The sequence below is a fragment of the Chrysemys picta genome, chromosome 5, assembly GCF_011386835.1.
Source record: "Chrysemys picta bellii isolate R12L10 chromosome 5, ASM1138683v2, whole genome shotgun sequence".
Classification (NCBI taxonomy): domain Eukaryota; kingdom Metazoa; phylum Chordata; order Testudines; family Emydidae; genus Chrysemys; species Chrysemys picta.
In genome coordinates this window covers 83,037,383-83,065,195 of record NC_088795.1, presented here as the reverse complement: position 1 = coordinate 83,065,195, position 27,813 = coordinate 83,037,383, and the positions used below count along the sequence as shown (strand labels likewise).

The following is a 27,813-nucleotide window of genomic DNA, read 5'->3' as shown; positions in this document are numbered from 1 at the left end:
AGCGGTCTCTAATTATAGTGAGTAGAGGGACCAGGAAGAATCTCAATGGCTATCATCCTGAAAAGTGCTTGGATTTCAAAGTCTCTTCTCTACCACTCTAGAGCTAGGTCCTGTTAGTGAATGGTGGAGCAGAGGCCATGGTGAAAGATATTTACAGAGAAAGCCATGTATGAGTCTCTCAACTTACCACCATTCTTTACAAAGGCCCAAGACACAAGATAGCAGCAGCATACCCTGAGAAGTCCAGGAAATGCCTGTTGTTATGTCTCCTTAATCATCCATTAAAAAAAAAAAAAGCCCATGAAGGAGATCCCATGGTACACTCCACAATCATCAACCAGGTCTCAGGGAGTCCTGCTGGTAGGCCTGACGGAAATAACTCATATATAGACCCACCAGAAAGTATATGGGGTTCCCAGGACAGGGCCACAGAAGCAAAATGTTAAGAACACTATTCTCTATGCAAGTTGCAGAGTCGGCTGCCGAGGAAAGTCCTCTCTGCTCTAGGGGAGCTGAATTTCAGAATAGCTCCCCCATCCCACAAGGAACGTGGCAAAGATGTCTGTGAGGGAAGTACTAGTTATTTAGTTATTTCTTTTTTAACCTTTTCTACAGTGAGTGGTGCCAGAACATTAACATTCCAATCCTTTCTGAGTCAAATATCCAAGTGCACACTTGTCACCAGCCAATTCCAAATAGAACACAGATGACCTATCACAGAGAGGCAAAAAATTTCATTCAGTAAACTTCTTCAACTTGTTGCTACCCAGCAATATGAGGTAGTGGGAAAACTATAATTTGGTGATAAAGGCTTCAATTCTGTTTTCTTCTTGGCAGTTTGGTAGAGCCCTCATTCTTAGAAAACACATAAAAAACAACAAAACGACAGTTAAGACAAATAATTTTCAATTGAAAAATTGCTAAAGGTTACAAACTACATCCTGACTTGTCTCTCTCTTTTCTTAAAAATTATGTACTGAAACTCCTGGATATCACAGCACTCATGTACTCATTTTCAAAAACACCATTCAGTATTATGGTCTGTCGGCTTACAAAGTAATAATTTTCTTTCAAGAGGTAAATTTATTTAATAACTTTATGTCTAGTAGAATATTGAGGCATCTAACAAATGGAAATAAAAAACACTGATAGAGATTGGGCCTTGGTACAGTTGTCATCTTTTAAGAAGCATATCCTTGCTTTCATTTACTGTAGGCTACTATATAGAATCATAGAATATCAGGGTTGGAAGGGACCTCAGGAGGTCATCTAGTCCAACCCCCTGCTCGAAGCAGGACCAATTCCCAACTAAATCATCCCAGCCAGGGCTTTGTCAAGCCTGACCTTAAAAACCTCTAAGGAAGGAGATTCCACCACCTCCCCAGGTAACCCATTCCAGTGCTTCACCACCCTATAAAATAATATTCTGTCTGCTGAGTTGACAAGTACTTTTAATAGCAAGCTTCAATGAATGTAAAATTCCTCTTCCACAATATTACATTTTATGAAGGAGCACAAGCACATCTCCCTAATCCTCCCATCTCTGGAACAATTACTACTAAAACTAAGAATCCAATTTAAATCCTGCAATTGCCATGGACATAATACAGGCCTGAATATATTTTGAAATTGATGTTAAGAGGTACTCTTCTTCCAGAGCCTCTTAACTCAATTCTAATCATAGAGCAAGTTCTCTTCTCGGATTTACTTGACAAATCTTTACTCCAATATTCTGCTCTCCCTTTGTGTAAGGAAACAGCTCTCCTTCACAAGCACTGCATCAAAAACACATACTTTTTTTTTAAATCAGATCTGTTTGATATTTAATTTCATTATGGTGAAATAGAATTGTCTCAGCCAGAGTGAAGGGAAGATGTACACTTACTGACTGTACATGTACAATCATTTTGCAGTTATTTAATTCCCTGCACAATGGTTGATGTGAGTCTAATCTGCATAATCTTTGCATGGTTATTAAGAAATAATCACTTGTGATTATGCAAATCCCTCTCTCTCACTGGATGCATCCTTCACCACTCTGTATCCAGAAGCCAAAAACAAAGCCACATCAATATCTGACCCCATTCCCACCTATTGTCAGCACTTAAATACTACAAAAACAACAAGGAGTCCAGTGGCACCCTAAAGACTAAGGCCTTGGCTACACTTACCGGCAAGTTCGACGGCTGGAAATCGAACTTCTGGGTTCGACTTATCGCGTCTAGTCTGGACGCGATAAGTCGAACCCGGAAGTGCTCGCCGTCGACTGCGGTACTCCAGCTCGCCGAGAGGAGTACCGCGGAGTCGACGGGGGAGCCTGCCTGCCGAGTGTGGACCAAGGTAAGTTTCAACTAATTCGAAATAAGGTACTTCGAACTTCAGCTACGTTATTCACGTAGCTGAAGTTGCGTACCTTAGTTCGAATTAGGGGGGGTAGTGTAGACCAAGCCTAATAGATTTATTTGGGCATAAACTTTTGTGGGTAAAAAAAACCCACTTCTTCAGATGCATGGAGTGAAAATTACAGATACAGGCATAAATATACTGGCACATGAAGAGAAGGGAGTTACCTTACAAGTGGAGAACCAGTGTTGACAAGGCCAATTCAGTCAGGGTGGATGTGGTCCACTCCCAATAATTGATGAGGAGATGTCAATACCACATTCTACAGGTCACTATCCTCTGATCCCACTGAGGAGTACCAAAAGAAACTACACCATCTGCTCAAGAAACTCCCTGCTATAGCACAGGAACAAAGCTACACAGACACACCCCTAGAGCCCCGACCAGGGGTATTCTGCTACCCAAATCCATAAACCTGGAAATCCTGAACGCCCCATCATCTCAGGCATTGGCACTCTTACAGCAGGATTATCTGGCTATTTGGACTCTCTCCTCAGACCCTATGCTACCAGTACTCCCAGCTATCTTTAAGTCACCACCGACTTCCTGAGGAAACTACAACGCATTGGTGTTCTTCCTGAAAACACCATCTTGGCCACCATGGATGTAAAAGCTCTTTATACCAATATTCCAAATGAGGATGGACTACAAGCTGTCAGGAAAGTATCCCTGATGAGGTCACGGCACACCTGGTGGCTGAGCTTTGTGACTTTGTCCTCACCCACAACCATTTCAGATTTGGGGACAACTTAGACCTTCAAGTCAGCGGCACTGCTATGGGTATCCGCATTACCCCACAGTATGCCAACATTTTCATGGCTGATTTAGAACACCACTTCCTCAGCTCTCGTCCCCTAGTGCCCCTCCCCTACTTGCGCTACATGGATGACATCTTCATCATGTGGACCCACAGGAACGAGGCCCTTGAAGAATTCCACCTTGATTTTAACAATTTCCACCCCACCATCAACCTCAGCCTGGACCAGTCCACAAAAGAGATCCACTTTCCTGGACACTACAGTGCAAATAAGTGATGGTCACATAAACACCACCCTATACCAGCAACCTACTGACTGCCATACTTACCTACACACCTCCAGCTTCCATCCAGGACACATCACATGATCCATTGTCTACAGCCAAGCCCTAAGATACAACTGCATTTGCGCCAGTCCCTCAGACAGAGACAAACACCTACAAGATCTTTATCAAGTATTCTTAGATTGACAGAGCGACATGGGTACCCAGACGTCACCTGCTACAGGACATGCCCAACAAGGAAAATAACAGAACGCGACTGGCCATCACGTACAGCCCCCAGCTTAAACCTCTCCAGCACATCATCAACTATCTACAACCTTTCGTCACTTTGACAGACCTTGGGAGGCAGGACAGTCTTCACTTACTGACAGCCCCCCAACCTGAAGCAAATACTCACTGGCAGCTACACACCACACCACAGAAACACTAACCCAGGAACCAATCCCTGTAACAAATCTCGTTGCCTACTCTGTCCCCATATCTACTCTAGCCACACCATCAGAGGACCCAACCACATCAGCCAGACCCTCAAGGGCTCATTCACCTGCACATCTACTAATGTAATATATGCCATCATGTGCCAGCAAAGCCCCTCTGCCATATACATTGGCCAAACCAGACAGTCTCTACGTAAAAGAATAAATGGACACAAATCAGACATCAGGAATGGTCATATATACAAAAGCCAGTAGGAGAACACTTAATCTTCCTGGACATTCAATAACAGATTTAAAAGTAGCCATTCTTCAATAAAAAAAACTTCAAAAACAGACTTCAAAGAGAAACTGCAGCGCTACAATTCATTTGCAAACTTAACACTATTAATTGGGCTTGAATAGGGATGGGAAATGGCTGGCTCACTACAAAAGCAATTTTCCCTCTCTTGGTATTGATACCTCCTCATCAATTATTGGGAGTGGACAACATCCACTCTGACTGAATTGGCCTTGTCAGTACTGGTTCTCCACTTGTAAGGTAACTCCCTTCTCTTCATGTGCCAGTATATTTATGCCTGTATCTTAAATTTTCACTCCATGCATCTGAAGAAGTGGGTTTTTTACCCACGAAAGCTAATGCCCAAATAAATCTGTTAGTCTTTAAGGTGCCACCAGACTCCTCATTGTTTTTGTGGATACAGACTAACACAGCTACTCCTCTGACATTTAAATACTGTAAAAGTTGCAACAGAAATAATGAAGCTATATTCCCAGCTATTAAATGCAAGTTGATTAACAAAGGAATTTCTCTTACTGAGTAGAAGAAAGGGGATGTTTACACAGCAAATAGACATCCATGGCTGGTCCATGCCAGCTGACTTGGGCTCACAGGACTTGGACTGTGGGGCTGTTTCATTGCAGTGTAGACTTCTGGGCTCGGGCTGGAGCCTGGGCTCTAGGACCCAGCTATGTGGGAGGGTTGCAGAGTTCAGGCTCCAGCCCAAGTCCGGAAGTCTACACAGCAATGAAACAGCCCCGAAGCCTAAGCCCCACAGACCCAGCCGGCTGGCACAGGCCAGCTGTGGGTGTCTAGGTGCAGTGTAGACATATCATCCTGAAGTTATCTTAGCCTAAAGAGGGCAATGAAAGATGGTTACAGGTTGGAGAATATCAGAAGCTATGGGGACCACATTTATTGAGATGAGATGTTCTGAGGCTAGCAGCCAATCAAAGTAGAGGTAGCTGTTTTAGGGTTCTCTGTTCAGTTTCTTAAGGTGAAAAGTTTAAACAAGCCCAGAACAGAAGGCCTAGAAGGGAAACAGTAAGGGTTAAAGGACTTAGTGGCCAAAGTACAGATGGTTGGGAAAGGCTATAGGGGAAAGGATGGTTAAAGGGGAAAAATAAAAGAAAACTGGGTATTATATTATAGCCATTGTGGTAAATAGATTTTTAATAGAGAGCAAGAGATAGTAGTAAATATCTTTTCTTCCCCTCCAGTTTCTTATATTTTTACCCATATGTGATTAATTGGGGCTATATCTACACCACTTATGAATTTTAATGGATATTGTGAAGTTGTATTATGAAAAAAAATGCTCTATTGTGAATGCCTATATGTATGTGAATCCATCTTTTGCTGACAGTGCCTTTAGCATGTACATCCCAGACAGATACAAAGAGAAACACTTAAGGTTAACAACAGTACTTAGACCACACAAGGTTATGCGGGGGAGGGGAAAAAAAAGAGCATCTGCATCCTTCAAGAAACCTGTTTAGCTGATTCCTCTGAAGAGAAGGGGGCAGGTGAGCAGTGGAAGTTACCCTGAGGAGAACAAAAGAGGCCAGGAGGCCAGACAGGGTTTAAAATATATGAACACACACAGAAACAGAACAAGCAGCATGCGGCAGGAGAAAGCAAGGTCACGGATGCTGGATAAAGGGTTTCATGAGGGAGAGAGGCAAGCTAACATGCAGCAGACTGAAGGAGGAGGGGACATTCTACTTATCTGCCTTCTGGGACATTAATGGTTCCCCAAGGACTCACAAGGGACAGATAAGCTAGAAAGTGAGGGACATTTGCCGTTTGAGATGTTCACTATTTTTGATCTGTATTCTCCTGTGATTTACATGATTAAGAATAAACAAGAATAAAGGTTTTACACCATACAAAGTGTGTGTGTATATATGCTTCACAACTACTGGGTGCCCCAAGAGAGTTAAAGTGTAAACCAGAAGCTTGACACCTTTGGGGTGGAGTGTTGGTCCATTTAAGTGAGTGAGATATTTCAGGGTCAGCATTGGTCCCGGGGCCTAGGCAGCGCCGGTGAAACCCATTGGGCGATCGTCCAGGGCACTAGCATTTGGGGAGCGGCATTTTGGGTCCTCTGGCGGTGATTGCGGCGGCCGGATCTTCGACTGCCCCAGTTGTCATCGGTATTTAGGCGGAGAGAGCTGGGGCGGGGAGCGCGGGGAGGGCTGCCTGCAGCAAGTAAGGGGGGGGTGGCACACAGGGGAACTCCCGACCTCCTCCCTTGAGCATGCTGCCCCACTCTGCTTCTCTCCCTCCCAGGCTTGCGGCGCCAAATGGCTGATTGGCGCCGCAAGCCTGGGAGGTGGGAGAAGTGGAGCAGCGACGGCGTGCTCGGGGAGGAGGCGGAGCAGAGGTGAGCTGGGGTGGGGAGCTGCCGCCCGGCTCCCCGGGTCGGGGGGAGCTGCCGTGGGGGGGGGTGCCTCAGGGTGGAGGGCGGAGCTGCCTTGGGGGGGCGCCTTAGGGCGGAGGGGGGGCAGAGAGCTGCCACAGGGCTTTGGGGGGGGGCGCAAGGTGGAAGTTTTGCCTAGGGCGCGAAACATCCTTGCACCCGCCCTGGGCCTAGGGCACATAGAGTAAGGAGACTCATTTTTAAGAAGTAATAACAGACTGAGAGCCAGTGCCCAGGAAATGTGCCAGAGAGACCAAGGGAAAGGCCAGTGCTGCAATCTGTTGAGGCTCTAGAAGCTTAACGCACCCCAAGAGATCCACAGCACAGAGACCCAGATTGTTCTCACGGCAGTCCTAAGTGGATGCCAGGAGGGAGAGCTTGCTAGAGCTGCAGGTATTTATTTTGAGGGAGAGAGGGATGAAATCCTAGTTATGTTCTATTGGGAGTTGGTGCATGGTTGTGCCACCACCAAAAAGATCTAAGCAGCCTAAACAAACCCATGGCTTTGAACAACTAGTGTCTCCAACCATACTCTAATAAAACTCATTTCCCAGTCACGAACTAGGTGTACTTTTTAATTGTCTGCTGAACTGCAAACATGTATTCTCTCAAACCCTACACATGACCTGTTTTTACTGCACCTCAGTATTTATGCATTATTTAACGTTTTCTTTCTGCATCACATAGGTAGTTGAACATGTTCCAGAGAATGACTAGTGCAAGTTATTGTAGCTCTGCTGATAAAATAAACTAGAACTTGTTCAGCCTTGACATATGTAACCAGATACTTTTAAACAATTAAAATTTTAAAACACTTTTAGATGGGCTTCTTTGTCTTATTTACCATATAAGTGAAGGTTATATCTAACTTTTGTCTCACGATGAAGGTTTCAGTCTGGATGGAAACACCACAACAATATTCTCTGAAATAGTTAAACCGGTTCATTGCAAGATATTTTGTTGTGCTGTTCAAAGTATTGTATTTAAGATTCCACTCTTAAAGCTTACAGAATATAAGCTTTTACAAGAAACACTTTAAGCTCTATCAGAATAATGTGCATGATATTTAGTTATTCAATTATTAATATAGCTTGATCTAGCTCATGCAAAAATTTAGTGTTGATTCTAACAGTTCCATGTTTTTTTAATAAAATTTGTTTCATTTTTACAAACACGTGAAGCAGTCATTAATATATATGCATTCCATATTTGAATTTTATTGCAAATTTCTCTTTCAGAAAAGAAATCAGTTTGACTTCACAAAGCTTTTAAAACATTGTAAATAAAAGGGCCTGATTAGCAACATCATTTCCAACCTAGCTTTTCTCTGTGCACATGCAACTTTGTGCACAAGCATGCACATACATTGTTTCTACACTATCACCAGAGTATTCTAGTGAAAGTTATAAAATAATGCACATGCAGATGTGTGCACCTACGATATGGCTCATACACAAATGAAAGTCACCTTTAAAAAATAATTCCCTAAGTGTTTTTTGTTGTGGTGGTAATGGTAGTATATAGTTGGTTCTATTTTGTTTACATGCCTGGTACTATGGGAACATCTTATCACAGTTTATCAAAACCTTAGCTGGTTACTCAGTATGTTTTATTTTTATGAATAGCAAGCTAAAGCCACAAACACTACACATTGATCAGCAACTGAAAATACATTATAGGCTTTATAAAGTGAAACATTCTTCTTACGCACTAACTCACATATCTTAGAGGAAATCATGATCAAGGTATCTTTCATAATACCATCTACAAATAGATTAACTGCTTGATTGTTCTCCAACATTCCAGATATACTCCAGGTAGACAGCACCTGCTATGCAAAGTTTCAGGTTTAGCAAAACATTCTAGTTACTTTAAAAGAATGTTAATAGAAAGAAAGGGATTAATCATTTTTATAATACAGTTAATAAAATCAAAGGAGCTGTTGCTTTGTTAAGAACTGTTTCACAGTTTATTATAAGGTAATCTAATAGTAGAGCTGGTCAAAAAAATGTTCAGTTTTGAAATTTCAAACTTTTCCCACAAAAACAGGGACTCCCCCCCCCCCCACACACACACACACAAAAAGTGTCCTGTTTTTCAACCAGCTCTATGTAACACTTTTGAACAAATGTGCATCATTCAACAGATATGATTTACAATGAAGTGTAAGGCAATTACAGAAAGCATATTAAAAAGGTAAGGGTTTGATTTAATCACACACAAGGCAAGTCTACACTATTAAATTAAATTGACCTAAGTTATGTCGACATATAGCCATCGCAGTAAGTGAATCGGTTTTACATGTCCACACTACGCTCCTTGTGTCAGCGGCACGTGTCCTCACCAGAAGCACTTGTACTGATTTAACTGCCAGTATCGGTATTGTGGGATGGTTTCTGAAAGGCAGCAACAGTCCACGTAAGCAATGCAGTGTCTACACTAACTACATCAATTAAAGCGCTATGCCTCTTTCAGAGGTGGAGTTATTAAGTTGGTGTAGTGGATGAGTTACGTTGGTGGGAGCCACATTTTAGTGTAGATGCTTACAGTGTTAGGTCGAAGTAAGCTGCCTTATGTCAACCTAACTCTGTAATGTAAACTTGGCCACAGTTAGAACATTGAGAAATTTCACTTTTGCCATGTCCAAATACTGAAACACAAATAAGGGCAAATTCCTTTAAATCAGTGGGTTGTCCAGAAAATGAGGGAAGCAATGATATCCCTATAGCAGTTATATCCTTCCTTTACAACTCTGATAGTTCTACTGTTTTCCAGGAGGAACTTTTTAAAAAATAATGTTTAAGAAATTGATTTTTTGTGAAATAAATCAGTTTCTTTACAATTCCCAATATTAATGAGAATTGTGTGCAAGGAACGAGTGTACAATTTGGCTCTATTTATTTTTTAAAGTTTGCTGGAATATGGGAATATTTGTACAGTACCAGCAATATGTTCAAAGATATTCTTAAGTATGCATTCCTTTTCATTCAATTTCACACTGTCGGAAACATTTTACAAGATTACTTAACACATCTGACTCTAGCAATATTAAGGAAATTTAGATAATTTTAGGTGATGAATGCTTACTACATTTATTTTATTTCTAGTAACTCATAATTTTGCTGAAGTTCACGGTTTTATCAATTTGCTAAACTAAAAAGCCTGAATGCTCCAGTTTACTTCTGCTATTGTAAATTATGTAGATTTTGCCAACATGCATCTGCACAGAACAGCAAAGCAAAACATGTTCACACACAATTGTATATTCTACAAATTTACCTCTATTACTGATTTTTAAAAACAACTCTTCTGTTCCACATTAAAATTGTTACTCTTGGATAATATTCAAGTCATATCAAATATATTTCCTACTGGTCCAGTACCCAAAACCACAGCAGCCAGGAATTGCAATTGCAAGGAAATCTTGGTCAGCAACTACAGTCTTTGGTTGCAGTGAAATTCTGTACAGATTAATCTTTTGAGAATTTGGCTGCAAACTCTAACAAGTCTCCACTTAGAATTTGCAAATTGAGATTTTTCAAAGGCTTATCATTTGGATGCTGTTTCCAAAAGGCACAACTCTGACACAAACTCAACCCCCCAGCCAAATTTCAAGCCCTTTCTCCAAAGCATGGAAGCACTAGAGATTCTCAATAAAAACAATTGTAAACATTATTTTTAACATGGGAGAAATAATATTTTTTCTAATATTGTTCTCAGAAATGGCTGAACCATTTTTGCTGAAAATTTCCAGACAAATACAGCCTGAGGCTGGCACAAGGCATGGAAATTTTCAGCCTAAACAAAGTGTGGCAGAGTAATAAGGTCATGTTTTCAGTTGCGTATAACAGAAGTATCAGGCTACCTTAATTACGGATGGTGCTGGTGGGGATACCTATAATACTCTGGTTCAATATTTCCTGAGCAAAGCTCACATTATTAATCAAAGTCTTAACCTGCAGCAATCAAGAGACAGTATTGTTTTATTTTTTTTTAAATCACCAAGTGTTCAGTCTTTACATGTGAAAGCTGACAAATTGTACAATACTTGTTTCTGGTGAATGGAGAATCTCAAGAGTAGCATTACCAGTAGTAAATAAATACATTCCACTGTAATTATATCAGCTATTTGCATGATATTTATATAGTTCACCTCACTGCAGTATATTTTCAGCCAAATTAATGAAGTATATCTTCATAATGCCCTTCTTGTAATCATTGAACTGAATTTTGTAACCCTGCCATTAGCAACAAACTACCTCGGAAACTAGAAGGACTATATACTCTGTACTGTACTCTGCCATATCAAGGTCATAAATACAAGTGTATTACTGCTTTTCAGAATAGGCTATTAGATGAAACAATTGAAAATCTGTTTGTTGTACTTTAGTGACAAAAAGACATTTTTTTACTCCTGTTAACATTATGGAGTTCATCTAGCTATGGGAATTGAGCTGGATTCTCTTATGGCTCATGCATCATCAACATAATTGTTAACTAACTGCTAAATTACACAAATTTATTACTGAGGTGTGAATATAGCTTGATTTACAGATCTTAGGAAGGATCCCAAATCATGTGGTCACTTTCTGTGTAACGCCAGCAGACCCCTCGAACCGGGGACCTCTAGAGCTTAGTGCATGAGCCTCTACCGCATGAGCTAAAAGCTAACTGGCTGTTAGCTAAGGCTGTAGAGCAGACTCATTTTCTCTCTCTCTCTCTCTAAGTGGTCTGGGTGCCACTAGATGGAACAGAACACCATACCCACAAGGTGTCTGAGTTACACATGGAGTGGCTAGAAACCACACATGTACTACCGGTAGTTAAAGCCCCCTTGGTTGTCTAAAGGTTTGGCGCAAATTCTCTAAAATGGATGTTTTGGGCCAAAGTTCATAATCATTCAGTAGAGTAGGAGAAACCACATTTGTCCAGGGGATGATCAGTCTTATACTGCACAAATCGAAACTCACTTTCTGTTCCCTTTCATGTCCCCAAACCCTTTCCCAAGGAGAAGATGCTGAACTGGCAATGAGGAAAACCATTCTTTTACTGTGAACTAGAGTTGTGAATAATTTTTACTTTTTTTTTTTTGCAACCTCCCCCCCACCCCGCAGAAAACAAAAACAAACTTTTTTTGGCCAGCTCTACTGTAAACAAAAGTCACCTTGAAAAGTAAAAGAGAGGAGGTTAAAATAAAATAAGAATTCTACATCACAAACTGGGTAGGAGTTTTGAAACCATAAGTTATTGACCACTCCTCTCAAGCATTTCCAAACTTTTTGATATCAGTATTTCAAGTGACATCACCTATGCAGTTATATATTATTGTTTTGTAATCACCTTGCTGGCACAAAAGAAGATAAGAGGCAGAGGAGAACTGAAATACCATTCTTAAGGGTGTGTAAGTATTATTGCTAAAAATATATAACTATATGATCTGAAACAAAATTAGTAGCCAAGAATGAATGAAAAAGGGCTGTTTATTAGAAGGATTTAAAGTCTGCTATAGTTCTTAGCCACAATATTCAAAATGTTGTGAAGTACTTTCCCTCACTCCCTACAACCTATGCATACCAATACACACACACAAAACACCATCTTCTGGAAATTCATCTAATCCTGTCTTTTTTTTGTACAGAGAAGGAGTAAATTATACACTCATGCCCACACTTTGAAATACCAGAGAAATTACATGAAGATAAATGGAACACAGTCCTCTCAGTCCAACAAGGGACAGGTTTCCTGAGGGTACTTCTACACTACACCCTCTTTATGATGGCGTTTAGAGTACACACACTGCACACTTCCCAGCACTGGTATAAATATTAGTGTAGATGGTGAGACACTGCTTATGCGAATAAAGACACCCCTGTGGGTATGTACCCTACATGGCTTTCTACATACTCAAGCAGTGCCTCCCCTGTCTACATTGCTATTTTTAGCAATGTTGTGTCCCACTGCCAGAGCCTTTCCCCACCACAGGAGACGCCAGAACTTTTCCCCGCTGCTTCCTCAGCACCAGAGCCTTTTATTGACACATGTAACACTGGTCTACAATTTTTGAGAAGTCGTCTGCTTCAGAGATAAAATATGCTATTTATTATGTATTTTGATGTGCTGAATTCAAATATGACAATTAAAACAACTGATTGGCTACTGTTTCCAAGATATTTAAGTTTTTACATTTTATGTCTATGTATATTGTGTAGATAGTAGAGTTTTAATCATAAATTGTAAACCTAGGTCTTTTCATGTGTTTATGGTTGCTTTACATGATAATATTTCACCTGTCCTGTTTATGGAACACTTTAAAAATCAGCAAAAGGATTATATAAATAAAATTTATTATGAAATAAAAGGCAAAAAACTATTATGTACATAGTTTAGTCCTATTCAGTGTCTACTCGGCGCTTCTTGGCTTGTCTCTTGTATTCATTAAATGGAGCATCTCTTGTCACTGTCCAGCAATAGTCTGCAAGCATTGATGGGCTCCATTTGCCCTGATAGCGTTTCTCCATTGTTGCAATGTCCTGGTGAAATCGCTCGCCGTGCTCGTCGCTCACTGCTCCGCAGTTCGGTGGAAAAAAATCTAAATGAGAGTGCAAAAAACGTATCTTTAGTGACATGTTGCAACCAAGGCTTTTGTATGCCTTGAGGAAGTTTTCCACCAACAACCTGTAGTTGTCTGCCTTGTTGTTTCCGAGACAATTGATTGCCACTAACTGGAAGGCTTTCCATGCCGTCTTTTCCTTGCCACACAGTGGCATGGTCAAATGCATTATCTCGAAGAAGTTCACGAATCTGAGGACCAACAAAGACACCTTCCTTTATCTTAGCTTCACTTAACCTTGGAAACTTTCCATGGAGGTACTTGAAAGCTGCTTGTGTTTTGTCAATGGCCTTGACAAAGTTCTTCATCAGACCCAGCTTGATGTGTAAGGATGGTAACAAAATCTTCCTTGATTCAACAAGTGGTGGATGCTGAACACTTTTCCTCCCAGGCTCCAATGACTGTCGGAGTGGCCAGTCTTTCTTGATGTAGTGGGAATCTCTTGCACGACTATCCCATTCGCAGAGAAAACAGCAGTACTTTGTGTATCCAGTCTGCAGACCAAGCAAGAGAGCAACAACCTTCAAATCGCCACAAAGCTGCCACTGATGTTGGTCATAGTTTATGCACCTCAAAAGTTGTTTCATGTTGTCATAGGTTTCCTTCATATGGACTGCATGACCAACTGGAATTGATGGCAAAACATTGCCATTATGCAGTAAAACAGCTTTAAGACTCGTCTTCGATGAATCAATGAACAGTCTCCACTCATCTGGATCGTGAACGATGTTGAGGGCTGCCATCACACCATCGATGTTGTTGCAGGCTACAAGATCACCTTCCATGAAGAAGAATGGGACAAGATCCTTTTGACGGTCATGGAACATGGAAACACTAACATCACCTGCCAGGAGATTCCACTGCTGTAGTCTGGAGCCCAACAGCTCTGCCTTACTCTTGGGTAGTTCCAAATCCCTGACAAGGTCATTCAGTTCACCTTGCGTTATGAGGTGTGGTTCAGAGGAGGAGGAGGGGAGAAAATGTGGGTCCTGTGACATTGATGGTTCAGGACCAGAAGTTTCATCCTCTTCCTCGTCTGACTCAAGTGAGAATGATTCTGCTGCATCAGGAACCGGCAGTCCTTCTCCGTGGGGTACTGGGCGTATAGCTGATGGAATGTTTGGATAATGCACAGTCCACTTTTTCTTCTTTGACACACCTTTCCCAACTGGAGGCACCATGCAGAAGTAACAATTGCTGGTATGATCTGTTGGCTCTCTTCAAATCATTGGCACTGCAAAAGGCATAGATTTCCTTTTCCTGTTCAACCACTGGCGAAGATTTGTTGCACAAGTGTTGCAGCATATGTGTGGGGCCCACCTCTTGTCCTGATCTCCAATTTGGCAGCCAAAATAAAGGTGATGCTCAGTATAACCACTATGGTTAAGAAAGCCTTTTTGTGAGGCAAAAGTCACTTCACCACAAACATAGCAGAAGTTATCTGCACTGTTCACACAAATACGAGGCATCTCTGCTCACTTTGGCTAAACAGAAATGTGTCCCTTTGCAAAATCCAACACTGACAAATAAGAGAGCACGACACTGTATGATTTCTAGAGCTGATATAGGGCAATTTGTTCAGCAGAGTGATGTAAGCTTCGTTATGATTGCATCATCCATGACTTCTAGGAATAACATGATGCAATTCATATCATGTATGACACAATACCAGCTTCAGATTGCATCATTCATTGTTTTGCCTAAAAAGCAAGTACTGTCCAAACCCAGTCATAGATTTATTCATAGATCCAGTCAAAGATGTATTTTAGTCATTTCTGGTTTAAATTGAGATCCCTTCCCTTTATAACTCACTTATCCTCCGCCATTCCCAAGTCAAGGGTCGTATATACTGACCCAATAGCATATCTTGAAAACTAGAGCCAATCAACATTTTTAAGCATCATTTTCGTTCTCAATGACCCAGAATTAGTAAAGTTTGACTACATTTATTTCAGAAGCATTTTGGCTGTAGAGCAGTGTAATTAATGCCACAATGGGGGCATAGCTTGCTTTTCACTGCAGTGTGTTGCTACATACATCCTACACACAGCCGCCAGTGGTGTGCAATGCAGACATACCTTAAGAGGCTCAGAAGGCACAGTTCAGGGGGAAAAGGAGAAAATGTGGCATTAAGCTTGTTTTCCACTGCCCAGATTCTGGCCTCTGTGACTTCTGCAGCAGGCAGTGTTGCTGACCCCAGGGCTGTCCAAGCAGCTGGCTCCAGGGCCAACTGATCAGGTTGGCCCTGGGGACAGCCATGCCGGCCGCTGCTGGAGCAGCCCCACAGCCAGCTATACCAGCAGTCCCAAAGCCAGCTGGACCAGCAGTGGCTGGAGTGGCCCTGGGGCCAGCCACACTGACAATTGCTTGGGTGGCCCTGGGCAGCAAGCCCCGGGGACCAAACCTTCTTTTCATGAAGAGCCCTATCCAAAGAACAGCTATATAGGAGCAAATCCTAGTCCCACGCAAGTTAAAAGGAGAGTTCCCATTGATTTCAGAGGTGTTGTGTTAATTAGGATTTAGCACTAAAGGATTTAGCACTAAATATTTTGTTACTGATATATTTTCACTCAATGCCAAATCCAAAAATATCCTGCCAATGCACCACAAATTATTTTAAAGCTTTCTTCTAGTTACAGTATTTTTAAGTGACACTATAATGTTATGTATAGGATACTACATATTAGAGTGAAAAAGATATATGTTAATTGTCTAGCACTTGGAAAAGGAGACTGGGACTCAAGGGATTAGGATTCTATTTCCATCTCACTCTGCCACCTTCCACAAGTCACTTATGCCCCCTTTTTCAAAGTGACCACTGATTTTGAACGCTGAAGCCAAGACTCAGGGGAACAAACTGGAGGTGGAAGATGACATCATTGATAGAACCTGATCTTCTAAATTCTGACATATGAAAAGTTAAGTGCACAGTTAAACAGAACCTCCAGGGTTTAGTACCACTTTGACAAATAGGGGCAGATGCTTTTGATAGAAAAGGGGGAGGTTGGCTGTGACTCAATAAGTTCTTCAAAGTATTTCCGTCTTCCAACCAATATCACTCCAGTCTTGTCCACTTTAAGTTTGAGCCAGCTGCTCTTCATCCATATGCTGACCTCCTCTAGGCATTTTTCATCCTTAAGATGGCACTGGTTGCAACTCTGGAAGAAGACGTATACAGCTGGGTGTCACCAGTGTATTGCTGATGGTGAAGTCTATGGCATCTCATTTCCAAATGATTTCATACTGAATAGTGCAGAGCAGGATAGATTTTAGATAGATAGATAGAACTCTGCAGGGGATAGTGCTTTGTTTTGGGGTTAGGAGGGTTTTTTTGGGGGGAGGGGAAACAAACAATTGCATATTAGCATTCTTGGGCCCTGCTGGAGAGGAATTCATTATATACCTAGCCAATCAGGCAGTGGGGATGGAAGGGTGGAATCCTTTTTGACCACACAGCACTTTACACCTCTTCCAGTGCTTCAGACTGTTCTCTGATTATTATGGAATTGAAAGAATTTGAGTGATTGGCATATTCAATATTCAGCCTACGTAAATACAATAGGGCGAACTGAATTCCAGATTGTCTCTCTTTTGGGTATTTCAATTTATTCAGGATGCAATCATGCTAAAGTAGTGAGGAAAATGATGATGAAGTAGAACATGAATACTTATTTATCTGAATGATTACGTTTCAATAAACGTTTTTTTAAAAGACCAATCATATTTTAACATTAAAAAAACCTCATGGAAAAGAATTTTATGTTTGGATGAGCAGAAAACTACACCATCTGCTTAAATACTAAGCGAAAAAAATATACTTTGTAATTTAGACCAACTTAAATCTGAACTCAAGGTAAGGAGGACTATAGTTATCAATATTTAATTTGGGTGCTTCTAAAAGCTTAAGTGGAATCATCTAATTAAAAAAATGCTAATGTAGAGGTATAGACTTTCCTTCTCCAAGTGCCATATCTTATTCCTCCTTCTGTGTATCTTCTTGGTATGTTTTTTTCTTTTTAAGACAGACAATACATGTTTGTTACATGTCTTTTGGGTATGAAAAAAATATTTTATTTGCTTATTAAAATACACAAAAGAATATAAATTATATCAAATAGAGGGGTCTGAACTCTGAAGGACATAGTTTAATAAAAGGAAGTAAGCATTTTGTAGTGCATGTCTATCTTGGATCTTAGCAAGAATATCCAACCAATTTTAAATGACAGAAAGTAAATTTCAAAGTGTTTACTGATCAGCCCTTGTAAGATAGGCATCAATTTCTTTTCAACAGTTAACTAACAATAATCTGATCCATCTTTTAATTTGTCTAATAAATTACATCATCTACTTTTCACTAGGAAAACAAATTCAGATTGCATTATATTCTGCTTTATTTTTCTTACTCAAAAAAGAAAAAAAAACAAAAGGATAAGTTTAGTATTCATGAAATTAGACACACAGGATTGACCTGATTCAGGCATGATGTATGCAGGCACTGCACAGCCTTCCTCAGACAACTCTGCCGATGAACCTCAATTCTGACCTACACAACTCTGCTATGCCAATCCTGTACTACTTTGAGCAGAGTGCAAGCAATTATTTTGAAACAAGACACAATGTAACAAAAAAGGAAGGGAAGTGGGCAGGGAGGATCAGACTTATAAAGATAGAACCATACAGTTATGTAGGTTAGTGTGAAGGGGCACACCCTCACTCTAGTATAGTGGAGACTAACAAGCTCTTCTGTGCTTCTTCAGGCACACCTGTAAGGCTTGCTATGCTTGGAAGGGGAGCTTAAAAAGGGAAAACCTGCCACAGGAAGGGGTGGTGAACAAGAGGAAGACTGCTGTACCTCAGAGACAGATAAGCCAACAGAAAGACAGTTGCAGGCCTCACCACCCTGAACTTACATGGACCAGCTATAAAGCAAGGTGCCCCCAGGAGGAGGGGTAGGAGGCAGACCCTAATGATAGATACTATACCTGCTGATAAACCAACCCCTAGAGAGGTGACCCCCCAAAAAAGGCTATCTAAGAGACAAACCACCTTTGCCTTTCTTTTCTTTTACTCTGATTCCCCGCTCTCTTAAGGGAGAGAGAGAGAGAGAGAGAGAATAAGACCTTTCTTTTGTTTGTGTTTATTTTGTTTGGAGAACTCCCTTGTGAAATTGTTAAGCAAAGAGGTTCGTTTCACCCAAAATTCAGGCAAGCACAGACAATACTGATGAGGGTTTATTCTCGGTACCGGGAAGACTGACAAGCAGCTTCAAAAATATGGTGCCATAGTGGCCAGTTGTATACATTCTCTTATTAATGCATTGGCATTTATCTTTACATACAGAGACAGACATTGTTACAAGTTGATTTTTCCTTGTTTTAAGATCCAAGGGGGTTGGATCTGGGCTCACCAGGAATTGGTGGGGGAAAGGAGAGGGGATGGTTAAATTCTCCTTGTGTTAAGATCCAAGGGTTTGGATCGGTGTTCACCAGAAAATTGGTGAAGAAGTCTCTCAAGGCTACCCAGGGAAAGGAGTTAGAATTGGGAGTGGTGGCAGCAAAACCAGATCTAAGTTGGTAATTCAGTTTAGAGGTTCACATGCAGGTCCCCATATCTGTACTCTAAAGTCCAGAGTGGGGGTGAAACCTATGATACAAGTCAAGAGAGAACCTTGAACAAAGATAAAAATAAGAACAGTACATACATATAGAGGTCATCCTAATTGCCTTAAAGTCTATGACTACCTTGCGGGGGAACGAGACGGGATGGGAGGGGGGTAAGGATGAGTGCTTACAGATATCCGGTGGGCTGTGAAGGGAGGGTTTATTCTGTTCAAAGAACTGAGTTACTGGGAGGGCATTGACCATATAAGCTTATTAATTGTTTACAGTCGTCAGTGCCTTTTGAGCTACTGAAATATTCTTGCTTGTTCCGTGGTTTTTGTCTTAGCTGTTAGCTAAATTATCATGTATTGACAGAAACTATATCCTTGCTTCTTAGCAGCTTCTGTTTTTTCTGATGGCTAAATTTTAACTCCTTCCTGACAGTACAAACAGGGGAAGGACATCATTAACAACCCGAATTGGAATCTGGTGGGGATTCAAAGGAGCCCCAACCACCACCCCATCATTAACTATTACGCAACTTGTATGTTTCAAATCATCTGTGTTGTTTTGGTTCTAATAAATAACTACGTAACTACCTAGCTATCTCCAATTACTGTATAATCAGCATTGTTTGTCAGATTTCTTGCAGGCATCACAGCAGAACTGGGTCTTGAGACAGAATTAGAAAGATCATAGGGCAGTGATCTAAAAATGGATTTGAACTTTATTCACAAAAATAAATGGCTAGTGCACTATTTCCACTGCATTATATCTAAAAGATCTAAAAAGATCCTAGATATTTGTGCTTTGATTCTCTTTCATATTTTTAAACCAAACACTTCAGTTCAGAGTCCAAAACTGTTTGTTTTTTGGAACATATCTGCTAATGAAACAAATTGTTTGCTCAATAAGTGTTTATGGACATTTATTGTATCTGTTTTTCAAATTAACATTTTACACCGTGATGAGAAACACTGAAAGACAAAAATGTCCCCAGTCCTCTGCATTTTTTAAACTGTATTACCAATACTACAAGTGTTTGTTTTATGGGAAACATTTAATAAAAAGAAACAATTAAACACCTTAACTTAATTATTCTAACTTGTAGTATTATAAACCATTTAAATATCTAAGCTGAATTATTTTAGTTTGAAGTATTAAATACAGTTGGCTTTAGTATTCAACTGCAGATATTAATTTTGATAGGGTTTTTTTATTTCAGAAGAGAAACATATGTTTTATATCTATTTTCTATTAAAATACAGGCAAACCTATTATCCAAATTTCATTTAGGTCCATCAGATCCAAAGTTTGCTGAAGAACATACCAAGTACACACTAAACTGTGTTCAGATCAAAATGTACAGCTCATTTTCTCAGCTAAATTTAGGTCCAAGTCCAACTGTTTTTCCTCCAAACCAAAAAATGTCCACCCTGTAACAAGGGGAACAAATACACTTAGAAGTGCCCTGTGTATGTGGAGAGCACCCAATACACACTGAGGCACAAACTTGCATTTTGGATGAAAGAGTGGGAAAATGTGATCTTAGAGATGTCTCAATTGTTCAAAATTTGTTGACATTCTCCTAGTGCTCTTCTTCAATATGAATGCTTTTTAACTGGATTATGAAGCTACTGAGCATACGATATTGGCATTTTGATAATATGCATTTTTATACGACGACTCTACATTTATCTGTGTTTGTGGATGTATTTTAACTTTTTAATAGGCGCCTCAGTAATATCTATCATTTTGAAAGCTTACATTTATTTTTGCTTTGCCTCAATAGAGCTTAGTTTTATTTTGTATAGATATTAGTCTTGGTAGGGATGAATAATTAGCTTAGCCTGTGTGTTTCTGCTGGCATTTCCCAAACCCTTGGCTTAAACTATGCCAGGTGAGATTTTAAACTATGCATTTAGTCGATAAATTAGCAAAGTCTTTTATTTTTAGGGTTTGTTCATATAAGTTCAAGTGTTTTTCTATAATTTATTTCTAGCCCCAAGGGGTAATTCAGGAAATCTTTTGTTTACAGGGGCTATTACTATCAAAGGCCCCAATTCAGCAAGGTACTTCAGTAAGTGCTCGTTTTTAAGTATGCAAATAGTCCCACTGAATCAGGGCCTAAGATCATGAGGCAAAGTAACTGAAATCAATGAGAGTCTTTCAACAGCTTCAATGACTACTAAATCAGACACTAACTGAATCAAGTCCTCTGTGGTTAGTATCCTCACCTAATAAACTGCTCATTTAAGGGCCACAAATCCTTCCCTGTTTTCCTCTTCTAGTGTAACCCTTGAGCATCTAAAAGGCAAACAGCAAGTCTTTAGATTCTACCATAATGCAAATAATAATTAGAGGCCTCAGTGAAGGATCAAGACCCCACCATAGTAGGCACTGTACATACATACATAAAATGGAAAAAAATGTCCCTACCAAAAGTTCTGAGATACTAAATGTCTTCATAATTATATTTGGTTATAATCTGTGTAATAATTCAATATATGTGTTACTTTTTCAACTTCTCAAAGAGAAAACTATGTTCAAGTTAATTAGTACAATCCAATGAAAGGATAATTAGTTGCAAGTCTTGTGTGCTACCATTTAGACCAACTAGGCGGTTGCCTAGGGCACCAAGATTTGGGGCACCAAAAAGCGGTGCCCCCATTTTTTTACAGCGTTCAAGCAGCCGCTGCGCTGGGAGGGAGAGGGAGTCTGAGCCGCACACCATGTCAGCGCGCCGCCAGCAGCCCTCTGAGCTGGGCACCCTCCGACCCCATCCCCCCCACAGCCCTGACCCCCAGCTCCGAGCCCAGCCCCTCTGAGCTAGACACCCCGCTGACCCCATCTCCCCACAGCCCTGAGCCCAGCCCCTGTGAGCTGGGCACCCCCCAACCCAGAGCCCAGCTCCCCACCCAGCCCTGGGCAACAGCAGCACCACCCCAGGGCAGCGACAGCCCATTGGTACCAACCATCACCATCACCCAGCAACAGCCCATTATATAACTGCAACTGTATACATACCATTACAGCTTTTAATGTTTTTAAATAATGTATTTAGTATATTTTCAAATGATTACAAATTAATTTTTGAATGTATTTCACTAGTTATTTTTTACATTTCCAAATACATGTTACTATAGTATTGCAACTTTTTTTTCTTTTTTTTTATGGAAGAGGCCCCCGAAATTGCTTTGCTTTAATTCTAAATTATAGCATGTTACTCTGTGACCATGTATTGTGTATAATGTATGTGATTTATTGGGGGGGGGGGCGCAAGGTGGAAGTTTCACCTAGGATGCAAAATATCCTTGCACCGGCCCTGACTCCTGCCGTTCTAACACTTCCCCCAGATCTCTCCCCAGAACCTCAGCTCAATGAATCAAACTGATTTATCTTCACTCCTAAATCTTTTCCTCTATTTCTTTCTCCGTTTCTGTTGATTTTACCACTATATGTTATTACCAAGAGTCATAACCATGAGTCATCATCAACTACCATGAAGTCATCTTCAACAGCCTCTCCTCCCCTTCTATCTAGGCCCTTACCAAGTCCTTTTGTTTCTTCCTCTACAACACCAAACTTTACCACTTTTATGATTACTGCCAACATACTAGCACATACCCTAGTTTTTCTCTCTTCTTGACTACTGTAGCCTTCAGCTCTCTTATCCAAAACTGTTCCCAAAAATCATAGAATCATAGAAATGTAGAGCTGGAAGGGACCTCAAGAAGTCAGCTGGTCTATTCTCCTGCACTAAGACAGGGCCAAGTATATTCTGACCTTTGTCTAACCTGTTCTTAAAAACCTCCAATGACAGGGATTCCACAACCTCCCTTGGAAGCCTATTCCAGATCTTAACTATCCTTACAGTTAGAAATGTTTTGCTAATACCTAACCTAAATCTCCTTGCTACAGATTAAGCCCATTATTTCTTGTCCTACCTTTAGTGAACATGTAGAATAATTGAACCTCTTCATAACAGCCCTTTAAGACATTGCAAGATTTACCAGGCCCTGCTCAGTCTTCTTTTTTCAAGATTAAACATGCCGAGTTTTTTAAGTTTTCCTCATAGGTCATGCTTTCTGAACCTTTTATCATTTTTGTTCTTCTCCACTGGATTCTACAAATTGTCCACATCTTTCTTAGTGTGTAGCACCCAAAACTGGACAAAGTACTCAAGCTGAGGACTTACCAGTGCAAATTAGAGCAGACAACTACCTCCTGTGTCTTACTATACGACAATCCTGTTAATACACCCCAGAATGATATTTGCCTTTTTTGCAACTGCATCACATTGTTTACTCATATTCAATTTGTCATCCACTATAACCCCCAGATCCTTTTCAGCAGTACTTCCTTCTCACCAGCTATCCCCATTTTGTAGTTGTGTATTTGTTTTTGTTTTTCCTTCCTAAGCGTAGAACTTTGAACTTGTCTTTATTGCCTTTCATATTGTTGACTTCAGATCAATTTTCCACTTTGTCAAAGTAGTTTTGAATTCTACCCCTGTCCTAAAGTGCTAGCAAACTCCCCCAACTTGGTGTCATCCTCAAATTTTACAATCATACCCTCCACTCCATTCTCATGGCAAGTTATGAGAATATATGGCATCCCTGAAAAATTGATCAAGCTGATAGAAAACATCTACAGCAAGTTGATGAGTGCAGTGAGGTAGACAAGAAGCTGATGAAATGGTTCAGGATCACTGGAGGAGTGACAAAAGGATGAATGGTATCACAAGATTTGTTCAACTTGGTACTGGAAGCAGTAATAGCTGTAGCACTGATACATGAAATGGGAAGAGTCATGTTAATATGTAGAACGACAGTGCAGAACCTTAGATTTGCAGAGGATATTGACCTCGTGGTACTGAGCAAGAAGGATTTACAGAGAATAACTGACAAGGTTGACAGTAAAAGCAGAAAATTCATATTGAACATCAGCATGGAGAACACAAAAATTATGGCACTTGGAAGACAAGAGAAAGAGGTAAAGATCAAATTCAGAGACAAAAAACTAGAACAAGTGGGAAAATGTGCATACCTTGCATGCCTCTATCAAAGAATGGGAATTGTGAAGATGACATAAAAAGAAAAATCAGACTAGCCACTACTGCATTTGCAAAACTTTGCAAGATCTGTAAGGCTAAAAACATTTCAATAAAAACAAAAATCAGCATATACCAGACAACTGTCATGACAGTAATGCTCTATGGGGTTAGAATGCTGAAGTATGAGTATATCTGACGATGAAAGATTTTGACTGCAGAAATTAACTGGCTCGGGGGTAATGCTGACAGTTTCGAAACTGCAGAAAATAAAAAGATGGAGAAAAGAAAATGGATTGAGCAAGAAATAATGCTATTACAGAAGATTCAGAAAAGACAACTGTGGTGGTTTGAAAATATGTCAAAAATGCAGCTGAAAAGTATACCATACATGACAATACATACCAAAGTGCAAAGAACTGGAAATAAGAGGAAGACCAAGGATGTGTTAGATAGCTATGATGAAGAATGACATAGAGCAAAAAGATTTCGAAGATGTACCAGCTTCACAGCTTTGATCAAGACAGTGGTGGACAGACTTCAATCAGGCCCATCGTTGCTTTTGAGCTTCCAGACAGGAATCAAAGACGACAACAACTCCTCTCCACTTCATTATGCAAGTTTTCATTAATGGAATATTGAATATTACCAGACCCAGGACAGATCCTTGCAGGACCTCCTAGATGCACCCCTCTGGTTTGACAGCAAACCTTGATAACTACTCTTCGAGTACGGTATTTCAACCAGTTGTGCACCAACCTTATAATTTCACCTAGACCACATTTCCTTTGTTTTCCTTATGAGAATGTCATGTGGCACTATCCCAAAAAGCTTACTAAAATCAAGATATATCACGTTTACATCTTTCCCCTATCCAGTAGGCCAGTAACCCTGTCAAAGAAGGAAAATAGATAGCTTTGGCATGATTTATTCTTGACAAATCCATGTTGGCGATTACTTATAACCCTATTACCCTCTGACACTCCTCTGCCTTTTCTACCAATGTGATTTTCTGCACTTCCAGAATTCCTGTTTTCCTCACAAAGTTCAAGTTACTTTACTTTTAGAACACTGCACATTCTCCTCCTCTACATGCTCCCATCTTATATTTCATTACAAAAAGTTATGACTATTACTGTAGTACAGGGGTCGGCAACCTTTCAGCAGTGGTGTGCCGAATCTTCATTTATACACTCTAATTTAAGGCTTTGTGTGCCGGTAATACATACTAACACTTTTTAGAAGGTCTCTCTATAAGTCTGTAGTATATCATTGATATATATTCAATTTTTATGCTGAGAAAGTCAGGAAAATTGAAATCATAAGTGACCTCAGCAATCTATGTTACAGCTTTGTCCAACATGATTTTCACATCAAAATAATAGTTGATTTCACATATCAATTTTATATTATATATTAAGGACTAAAAGAAATCCAGACACATATTTTGCAACACAACGCTGTTTTCAAATACCCCAATTAAAATATGCTCTCGCTAGCAGCATTACCAAATATTTGTTTTTCTCTGATCATAACTGTGCTAACTTTAGCCACTACTGAAGCATGATATGGGCATAATATAATATCCATAACTTTATAATTTTAGCATGTATTTTTCTTTTATAACTTTAGACAAGATAATTAGCTGCTAAATTGGCTTAACTACACTTGATGCTATTGGAGCTATGCTGCTTTACATCAGCTGAGAAACTGCCCTGTTTTCTAATGTGGTACAACTTTCTGTAAGCAGAACATCCCACAGTGGAATCACACAAATTCCACATTTAAGTGGTTGGATATGTGTAATTGTCTTTAACTTAATAGTCGAAGTTAAGCATTTTCAAACTCAACGCTGGAAAAGTTCAGATACAAAGAAAGTTTCCAATCTGTTTTAAAGTATCTCTTTACATTATATTTATGAATATAATTCAGATGTGTACTTCAACATACAGCAGGTATGTTGAAGCAGCCTTTTACAGTGAGCACAAGTGTAAAAATAATCCTATGGCAACACATCCTCATTTGAACTGCCAGGCCCTTTTACTCTCTCCTTTGCCTTAGCTGGTTTCTCTGCTGAGCCCCATTTTTAACAGAATGATTTTACCCTACCAGGATAAAAAGAAATACGTGAAACTTCATTTAGGAGAGTATTACACATCCTGGGAGGATGGAATCTGATCTCAGCTACCCTGGCATAAATCCAGTCACCTTGTTGATGGTGATAGAGTTGCTCTGGATTCATTATACCTGTGTAACCCAGTGCAGAATCCAGTCCTCTGTCCCCAGGAGCACAGCTGATTTGCACAGGAGCATTTTAAACTTTTTCCCCCAAACATGGGTCCTTCCCAGAGGGGAAAGTTCATTAGCGCTTTGGGCACCCCAGGGGCTCGCTGCATGATTGGGGCGGTTAGGTTACCCATTAGGTGGGCAGGACGCAAGCTCCAATACACCCCTTACCCTAGCCCTCCCAACACAAAGCTGAGCCTTTCCTCGACCAGAGAGCCAGGCTCTCCCAACGCCCCCACCCCCTGGCTGCCTGGGCAGGGGAAAACCCTGCGCCATTTGGGACCCAGACACAGCCCCCACCACAGCCATTCCCCACTCACGCTAGGTCGGCGGTGCTAGAGGCACAGGCTCGGCCCTCGGGGTCGCTCTCGGCCACCCCCTCCTCGCCGATGTCGGGCAGGGTGACGAAGAGCAGCGGCTTGGCACTGGGGGCTGCCCAGGCGCCGGGCTCTCTGTCCGCGGGAGCCGCTGCCTGGCGCGGGGAGCTGCCACCTCCGCCCGGGGCCTGCGCCACCCCAGCCCCGCCACCGGGAGCCGCCCGCCCCGGGAAGCCCCCCGCTAGTGGGGGGAGCGGCCGGGGGCTGACGGGCAGGGAGCCGGGCACGGGAGCGCGAGGGAAGGACGGGGCGGGCAGGGGGTGGAGGGGAGACGGAGGAGGCAGCGCCCTGGACGCGGCAGGGCAGCCGGGAGCCGCCCCGGGCACGGGGGAGCACGAGGCGGCGGGGCCCGGGGCTGGAGCCGCGGAGGGCTTGAAGAGCCTGGCGAAGATGGTGCCCAGGTCCAACACCGCCACCTTCATGGCTGCGCGCCCGGCCGCAGCCGCTCGCAGCCCCGCGCACAGCGAGAGCAGAGCCGGGGCGCGGAGCGGGCAGCGCCCGCCAGGCGGGGCAGGGGGGCTGAGCCTCCTCCCCCCACCTCCAGCTAGCCGAGCCCGGGGCCAAGGCGGGGTGTCCCCCCGTCACTGGCGAGCGGTGCTGGCCGCGCTCGCTGCTAGGGGCTACGGGCTGGCAGGTTGCCGCAGGTGCCCGAGAGAGAAGCAGGAGCGAAGGAAGGGGGCGGGGGTTGCTAAGCTAAACAAAAACCGAGGAGCTGCGGTAATTGGGTGCTTGACTTCAGCTCCGGGGCCTGGGCCGTGCGTGGGAATTGACAGTATGCATCACGTACAGCTCCACCCGGCATAGCCCTTAACAGGGGACGTGTTGCTGAAGAAACAGACCTGTCCAAATTATACATCATCTAGGCTGGACAAAAACAGTCTGCTGGAGCTGAACAAAGCCCCTGGGAACAATTCCTGGCTGGCCAAAGCAAGAGCTCTGTGGGAGGCGGGGAAGGGGAACGTGCAAAAGAAAATGGGACTATTTCTGCATGGCAAACAAAGCATGTTTCTGAAAAGGCTTTTGGTTTTAAATAATGTACTCTGTTTGGAATGAGGAACATAGTTCTTAAAGCTAAAATCCCAGCCAAATCAGCTCTTAGGTGAGTCTGTCAAACAAGGGTTTGTGGTAAAAGATGTTAACTGTTCTGGCCAAGTGACAAATCATTCCTGAGAAGAATGGATGAAAACTGGCTGCCTAGGCTCAATCCTGCTAAATCCGGCGATGTTGTTGGGTTAGGTGAAAGGGACTGGGGGAAACATCAGGAGTAATTTCCCCCCTTTGATTAAGGTAGAATATCACTTTCCATT

The 27,813-nt window shown here is 41.6% G+C and overlaps 1 protein-coding gene across 1 annotated transcript in view; it reads right to left on the bottom strand.

Annotated features, from left to right (window-relative positions):
* FAM149A (family with sequence similarity 149 member A) overlaps positions 1-27,066 on the bottom strand; it is a 72,461-nt gene extending 45,395 nt beyond the window's left edge. The window contains exon 1 of the mRNA XM_005282046.5: positions 26,450-27,066. Within this exon, the coding sequence (XP_005282103.3) occupies positions 26,450-26,928 (479 nt within the window). The 5' untranslated portion in view covers positions 26,929-27,066. The remainder of the gene's footprint in view (positions 1-26,449) is intronic.
* Positions 27,067-27,813: the final 747 nt, after the last annotated feature.